The 9058-nt window shown below is 34.3% G+C and overlaps 1 protein-coding gene across 1 annotated transcript; it reads right to left on the bottom strand.

The window, feature by feature from the left end:
* Nucleotides 1-4698: 4698 nt before the first annotated feature.
* LOC113340351 (hydroquinone glucosyltransferase-like) lies at nucleotides 4699-6323 on the bottom strand. The gene has a single exon (XM_026585557.1). It carries the CDS (start codon nucleotides 6263-6265, stop codon nucleotides 4877-4879), a length of 1389 nt encoding a protein of 462 aa, XP_026441342.1. The 5' UTR covers nucleotides 6266-6323; the 3' UTR covers nucleotides 4699-4876.
* Nucleotides 6324-9058: the final 2735 nt, after the last annotated feature.

The following is a 9058-nucleotide window of genomic DNA, read 5'->3' as shown; positions in this document are numbered from 1 at the left end:
ATGGCTTATTATGGAAGCCCAGTTTGGTTTTATTGTAGAAACCAGCGGGTTCATTGTGGAAACCCACATGGCTTATTAATGAAGCTCAGTTTGGTTTATTATAGAAACTAGTGGGTTTATTATGGAAACCCACATGGCTTATTATGGAAGCTCAGTTTGGTTTATTGTATAAACCCGTGGGTTTACTGTGGAAACCCACATGGCTTATTATGGAAGTCTAATTCAGTTTATCAAAGAAACCCGTGGATTTTCGTAGAATCCCATCATGTCTAGCATATTATAGAAGCCTAAAATACTTATTTTGTAAGTCGTTTTGAGATAGACACAAATCTTGCAAGATCGATAAGAATCTTCCAAGATAGATACAAATCTTGTGAAGATATATAAGGATATTTCAAGATAGACTCAAATCATGTGAATATATACAAGAATCTTTAAAGATATACTCAAATATGGGGAAGATAGACATGGATCTTCAAGGATAGACATAAATATTAAAGGATAAGTACAAATCCAGGTGGTTATTTTGCATAACTACAAATCTAGGGTTAACTACAACTAGATTTGGTTTTTGCCTATAAATAAAGCCCCAAATCCAACTCAAAGGATATAGAATTCTAGGTTTGCTAACCATAGAATTGTAAACCACATATCAATACAATTCTCCCCTATGGGATTTCACCGTGGATGTAGGCACAACTTGCCGAACCACGTTAAATCTTTGTCTCTTTTATATTTTTCTTCAATTGTTTCATAACGCTAGTTTATTTAATCATCATCAAATCAATCGTGGTTTGTGCCTAATAAGTAATTTTGGGTACAAACATTAGTCAATTCAGTTATACGAGAATATGACAGGGATTTGGTAATTACTAATGGATGTTAATCAAATAAAGTCAAATATATTAACATGGAATGCAAAAGAAGTAATTCAAAAAATCAAACTAGTGGTTGTGGTTATTCAGGAAACAAAGATGATAAGAATGGATGAAGCAGGATTTTTTCTACTTAGGCAAAGGGAATGCTTCCAATATGGGATGTAGAGAAGGTAAAATATATAGATGAAGTCTACTCATCCAATACAACAAGCCAGAAATTTGTCAATGTAGGTGATTAATTTGAGTGGACTCTCTATATTACCCATATGTTGCAGATGAAGGAAAAATGCAGTCTGGTGCATTTCAGGTGACTTTAACGCAGTCCGAACAAGCTGGGAAATAAATAGACCTGGCAGTTCAACCATTGGGGAAAAGTTTATTCAATGAATTAATGTCAAATAAAGAACTCATAGATTTGTCTGCAGGAGGTGGACTCTTTACCCGGATAAATATGAAGGCTAATCCCATTCTGTGCAAACTAAACAGATTATATTAATTATTTCTTCAATATTTGAAATAAAGTTTACTTATGCAGCTCAAACCTTACTCTTAAAATTGTATTAGATTATTATCCAATGCTACTCTGAACTGGTAATATTCAAAGATACGGTTTTCTTTAAGGTTTAAAATTTTATTGGTTGGAAATAAAAAAATTTAAGCAATCCAATTACATGGTGGAATACAACGGATTATGAAGGAACGACAAGCTAAATATTAGCCAAAAAACTCCAAAATCTGAATTTTTTCATTAAAATATGGGAAAGAGAAAAGAGTGCCAAGAAAATGTCTTTAATGAAATCGATAGATGATATGAACTTGAAAGAGGAAGCAGTGAACCTAGAAGTTTCAGAATTCACTGATAGAGAACATGCAGAATTGAGTTGAGGAAAATCAGAATGAATGACTACATAAAATGTCTTTCTATAGCTAAATCTAAAAAATTGAAGGAAGGAGAGAAAAATATAAGATATCTACAATTTATAAGACTCAAATTCTCCCAAAATAATAATTGATCAAAAAGAGTGGATAAAGAGACTCTTTGAGGAAGGGTCGATTTAGAAAGCAATAAAGAACTGCAGCAAAAATAAATTTCCAGGCCCACATGGATTTCCAATGGAATTATTTCAATCTTCATGGCAGGTGATTAAGATTTGAAGTAATGGCAGTAGTAGATGAATTCGTTGAAGAATATAATCTAAATTGGAGAATCAACTTTTCTTTCATTAATTTCATTCGAAAGAAATAAAAGCAAGCCATCCTCAATATTTTAGAACAATAAGGTTGGTGGAAGTATATATAATATCATCTTTAAGATGTTGGTAGGAAGATTCAAATTGCCGATTCCCAAACTAATCGGAAAACACTAAAGAGATTTTATTCGAGGGTTAAAATAAAAGATGGTTTCCTTATAATAGGAGAATTCATGGATTCTAGACTCGAGTCCAAGATTCCTAAAATTCTTTGTTAATTAGACATAGAGAAAGCATTTTACAATGTTAATTGGTATTACTTATATGTGTTTACTCAAAGGAGTTGGCTTTGGAGAAAAATATAAGAATGAGATAAATTGTATGTTAACATTAAAATAATCATTTATCCTTGTTAATGGAAAGTCAACTTCCAGATTCAAGCATCATAAAGGTCTTAGCTCGCTGGCTCATTGTCCCACTTTCTTTTCATCTTAGTAGGTAAAATGCTGAGAAGATTGCCAAAAAGAGCAGAAGATATTCATACAATCTCAAGATTCACAATTCAAGGAGTAATAAATGTGTCTCATTTACAGTTTTCTGATGATATGTCGATTTCCTAGATGCGAAAGTAGATGAAGACGTATAAAATTTGAAAACGCAGGGGATACCACCAAACTTTTTCGTTCGGAAACCTGTATAGACAAAACTTAATAAAACATCAAGTAGACCGACTAAATGATCCTTCACAATATATATGTAGAGTTTATATCTCAACATGTACTTATTCAGTATGTACGTAGACAGATGGTCCGTGAACCTGATTGTTAAGCAAGGTACCTGGACGATCTCAAAAATGAATATCCAAGATCAATCTAGTCGTATCCGAATAATCTAATCAGGATTCTTAGAAGTGATTAAACTTGTAATCTATCTTTAAAGATACAAATTCTTTCAGAAACAAGCCTCATAATCGATTACAATTAAGCGGATGTATCTACTTATGTTGAATAAGTACAAACTTGTGTAAATCTAATTATAAAGATAAACAATATAATACGAAAAAGGAAAAACATAATACAACAAAACTTTTGTTAAGGAGAAAACACAATAGTAGAAAAATCTCGGGACCTCGTCCAGATTTGAACACTACAATGTATTAAGTCTCTAAAGACATTAGCCTACTATCAGACATTGGAATGGAATGTAGTTGAGACCGAACCCGCTCTCAAAGTCATTCAGTTACAGTCTCGCTCATTACGTCTCTTGAACCTTGCAAGGCTCTACGCACTTGATTCCTTTAAATGATGTCTTTTATAGCCTAAGAGTTGCTTCAGCTACAATGAAGACTTTTGATACCAATCTGCCTCTAAAAATTTCAATTTAGATCAAGATGAAGAAATCTGTTTGCAACAGACAAAGCTAGCAAACTTCACAATCTGGAACAGTTACACTCACATATATGAGAAACCTGGATCTTTTTACCACAGAACAATCTTCAAAAGATTAATTAACTAAAATCAGTTTTCAGATATCTATCTTGAGGAATCGCAAATTATGAGACGAAAAGAACTTTGTTATCTATCTTGCCTGAAAGAGACTACGAAAACCTCGATAACAGTAAAGCAAGATAACGGTACACGAACTACCAACGAAAAGATAGTCGGACCTACCTTCAAGAATCCCCAAAGCGAAGTATTTTACTCGTCGACCTAATTATGTTTCTCAGAGGAAACTTAGGTCGATAGAGGACGACTTTAGAATCAATTAGGACAAAAAGTGTCAGGGATTGATTTTTCCAGTTGAAAGAGCATATCTATTTATAGTTTTTCCAAGATCATGGGTTGCTTAAAATTCAAGCTAAAATAACTTGAGAATCGAGCAAACTATATTCTTGAAAAATACAATAGAAGAATATACAATTTGGTCCGGTTGTAGAAGCGTGTATAATGATTGTTCGATTTGATAGCTTATCCAAACAACTAAAAACAATTTGATGTTCATTTAAACAATTAATATTTTAATCATGATGCACACACATAAGTGTTTAACTGATCAATGAAGTCTTAAACGTGTTTAAGAGAGTTCTAACTATGTTAAACATATTAAAAATAAGTCTTTGAGCATTTGCTAAAATATAATCCACGAATGTTGGTAGGACGGTTCGTGAGTCGCATAGCTTGTTCCGAGTCAGGGTGCAACGGTTCGTGAACCGGGTTTGAAAACCCTACTAAATTACCAAACTCATTTGACAACAGTTCGTGAACCGGGTTTGTCGACTGCTAGCATATACCAACTTTGAAATTCAGTTCACCACAGTTCGTGAGCTATACCCAACTGAGCTTGCGATTTGCGAACTAGTTCGCTAATCTCCCGATATTTATGATAATCAAATATCCATGGTTTGCAAACAAAACAATAAAATAAAGAGAATAAATAATAAAATAAATTTGGAAGAGAGAGCTTCATATAAATTTGGGAGTATATAAGTATTAATGTGGGGTATAGTAGTAAATTTGGCTTCATACTATTTTGATAAACATCTCTCCTATTTGTCTATAATTGTTTACTATATCCCATAAAAGAAAATAGGTCAAATATTAGGTGTTATTCTGCATATAGGGTGCACAATACAGCAAAACCTTTATTATTTTTTGATGTCAAACAAAATCACAATCACAATAATAACATGTAAAGATAAAAAGTAAATAAATAATAACATGTGAATATAAAATACTCATAAGCACCCAAATCAGAGCAGACAATGAAAAAATACTCATGTGCATAGAAATGAAGTTTCTATGTCGTTCCCTAATTTTTCCACGTATTTGCGAATTCATCGAGAGACTTAGCTGAAGACCCATTTTTTTCTGATACTCTTGTGGCAGCACTTTTGAGTTCTGCCATCCTACTCTTAATAATCTTCCCTTCTTCTCCATCCATAAGTCCCTTGATGACTCTAGAAATCTCACCACGCTCTATAATGCCTCCTTCATTTGCCTTTGGCCGTAGTGCAACCTTCAAATCTTCTAACATTAGAGCATTCATTTTTTGCTCCGCAAAGAGTGGCCAGGCAATCAAAGGGACGCCATGTACCACACTTTCGAGGGTTGAATTCCACCCACAATGCGTCAAGAAACCGCCCGTTGACGTGTGGCTAAGGACCTGAACTTGAGGAGCCCATGGATGAATAACCAAACCCCGATTTTTGGTTCTTTCTATGAACCCTTCTGGTAAGAAATCGAAACTTGCATTTGCAGCCCTGTCAATGGGACTTCTTGCAACCAACAAAAATCTTTGCTCACTCATTTCTAGGCCTAGAGCTAATTCATTCAGTTGCTCACTGGAGAGGGTACCAACACTCCCAAACGAGACGAACAGAACGGAGCCAAACGGTTGATCATCCAACCACTTCAAAGAACCTGACTCATCATATACATTGTCATTCCCACCTGTCCTGATAAGCGGTCCAATAGGATAAACCGGCGGGTTACCAGATTCGCTCCCCTTCAAAGCCTTAATGGTACCTGTTTCAAAATCATCAAAGCTATTTACCAAGACACCCGCAGCAAGTTTATACCTTCTGGCATGGTGTAAAACCCATGTATAGGCCTCGTTTTTTCTATCTTGCAATGGGCCAGGAAAATCGATCCCTTTGATAGCAATACTCCCCGGAATTTGAATTGGTTCTTGCACATCTCTGTATTCACACGTGTAATCTTGATCCAATTTAGGCATTTGGAAAAGCAAAGCCAGAAGCATGGCTGTTGATGGAAAGAAAATGTATGGTTTGACATTGAACTCCATAGCAACATCAAAAGCATCAGGACCAAAAAGATCAACAACAAGGGCAACAACTCGGTGAGTTGAAGTAATGTGCTTAAACAAGTTAGAAAGAGAGGGAAGCGAACGTTTTACCGTTAGGGAAATGACAGTTTCAGGCTTAGCACCAGCTGGTAAATTACTCAAATCAACAGGGGATAAAAACATGGAGTTTATAGAACTAGGAAGGGAATCAAGAACAGATTGTTGAGCTTTAGATGGAGAAGCAGTAGCAGTTGGAATAGTTAATGTAACTGAGAAACCATGATTAAGAACTAGCCGTTTAGCTAACTCAATGAATGGTATAAGGTGACCCATACCTGGACTCGGTAGCATAATGATATGGGGTTGGAGAATTTCTGAAGTTAATACTTCCATTGTTGCAAAGATTTTTTTTTTCCTCGAGAGTGTTAAGGCGAATTCAGAAATGAATCGATTTGAATTGATTGAGATGATGTTGAAGATGAAATGAGTTGGCGGGGTTTATATAGAGTGTGTTTTGGAGAGAAAAGTGGAATTCATTGCAAATACCGATGAATATGTAAATGTTGGAAGAAGCTAGCTAGGTGGAGAGGAATGTGATGTCATTATTGACATAATCATAAATCATTGAGCAAATACTTTAATTTGGTATGATCATGTCATCATTGACATATTCAAATGTACATGTTGTCGTCACTAAGTACGTATATGGGCGGGCTGCGGGTAATCCATGCACACTTAATTTGAACATGTGCCTTCGGAACTAGGAATGGCCGTATAACTCGGAGGGTTAGGACAAAAATGAGAACTTAACTGAATGTACAAAACTTGAGAGATTGACCATGTTTAGGATGCTCAATGTGCAAATTTTAGGAGATTGACCATGTTTAGGATGTTCATTTGGATACATTTGGTTATTATGCGAAACTTAGTTGTAATTGAAGTGAAGGGAGAACCAGAGTTCTTAAATAGAAAAGATACCACAAAAATAGTGCTGATCACCTGAGTTGGAACTCTTCACAACCAGTTCAGGAAAACGAACATATTCTCTGGTAAGGGGATCTATAACTGAATGGTAGCATTGAAGTGCACCAACCAAACCATTGCAGAATCCAACTAAATGATCCACTAAACGATCATCATGCATACGAGGATGATAGATCCTTTTCAGATTTTGGTTATACACGTATTTCTCATCTATAATCCTATCAGTTAGTTGTCCACCGTGGAAAAGAAAAGTTATAAAATCATCGGGATCGACAATGCGACAAGCAAAAAAGAGATGGAGCAAAGTTATTTCGGCCGATGATAGTTTCCCAAAATTTACAAACTCGATTCACTCTAAAACAGATGTAGCAAATACCAATTGGTCCTAAGAATAATATATTAGAGTTAATTTGACTCAGTCAACTATCTATTTGGTCCTTTTTAAAAATATAAATTGTTGTTTGGTCCAAAAAATTATTATTTGGTCTTAGGATAGACAATACCCACGCAGGATGATGCCATTAATGATGTCACAATACTTTAATAGTGGCAAAAATACCGTTTTTTCTTTTTTGTCTTTCTCTTAATAAAAATAAATAAATAAAAACTTAAAACTTAAATATCTCTTGAACCATATGTCCAAAAATGATAAATTTTGTATATTTGGAAAGCCCTCGACGATAGCTTTCGAACGAGTACCATTGTCGCTATGTTTCGGAGCTTTTAATTTTTACCTTATTTTTTAGCTATAAAATGAATTATACGAGTTCATTCTACAAAATGAACTACTTTAATGAACTATTATACGAGTTCATTCTACAAAATGAACTACTTTAATGAATTATCATGCTAGTTAGTTCATTCCAAAAAGTAAACTCTTTGGATTAAATAACATACGAGTTCATTCTACAAAATGAACTATCATACGACTTCATTCTACAAAATGAATTGGTATAATGAACTATTGTTACGAGTTCATTATACAATATGAACACGTATCACGGGTTCATTCTACAATATGAACTACCGTTTACGAGTTCATTCTATAAAATGAAGTACCATAATGAACAACTATTATGAGTTCATTCTACAATATGAACCACCATTCTTAATTACTATTACGAGTTCATTTTACTACATGAATTATCAATCCTACAATATGAACAACTATTATGAGTTCATTCGAAATTAAGAACATCTATCACGAGTTCATTCTTCAATATGAACTATAATAATGAACTACCATTGCGACTTCATTCTTCAAATTGAACAATCACTATGAGTTGATTCTACAAAATAAATTGCTAGTGTATACGAGTTCATTCTACGAAATGAACTGCTAGAACTAGAATGAACTACATTCCTAGCTTCCTCCAAAACTTCAACTAACCAGTTTGCTATATCAGCCGAAAATAGTATCCATGAATTAAAACCCCTTTTTCTTTCTTCCAATCTGATTCCATTAGAAACCTGAAAATTTTGAAAATTTTTCTCTCGAGATAGAGCGTCTTACCCGCTCTTTCTCTCTCCATCATAATCTTCCTGGGTGAACAGTTATGTATAAAATTAGGCATTAATCCTGTTTAATTTTGAGCGGTTAGGTTTTAATTTTCAAGAGACAAATCAAGTTTTGATTATAATCTTAATCATTTTAGGGCATTCCAATTTGATGTTATATGATTTGAAATCATAGTGACTAAGATCCATGGAGAGTATGTACAGTATTAGAAGAGGGATGTTGATGCTGTAGTATTGGAGGAGGGGTGGTGATGATGGTAAGTGGGAGTGGTTATGGCCTAAAAAGTATAACTGCGATCGTAGAGAAGAAGAATTTTCATTACCCATTCTGAATTTGGTCAACATCTATTATGTACTTAGACTTTGGGTGGTACTTAGGGAAAATGTAGGTGGTATTTAGGTAAAGACTTTATCAACACATGGAAACATATAATGGAATCAAAGTACAATAATCAGGGCTGGCTAAGTTTGGAATCAAGTTCTTAAACTATTCACTTTTCCGAAATAGTGCCTCATGGGTATGAGAAAAGAATTTTTTTACTGGTGGTAGTGCCAAAAGCTTTGTTCAAGACTTCAATCCATTGCACTCGATTGGGAAAGACTATGTTGAAATGAAATAGTATAGGAGCATGATTTTGTTTATCATTTTTATTGTATTTTCTTTTTGATTGATAAAGAATTTGG

This window comes from Papaver somniferum, unplaced genomic scaffold (assembly GCF_003573695.1).
Source record: "Papaver somniferum cultivar HN1 unplaced genomic scaffold, ASM357369v1 unplaced-scaffold_21, whole genome shotgun sequence".
Lineage (NCBI taxonomy): Eukaryota > Viridiplantae > Streptophyta > Magnoliopsida > Ranunculales > Papaveraceae > Papaver > Papaver somniferum.
This window is presented reverse-complemented; position numbering and strand designations above follow the sequence as displayed.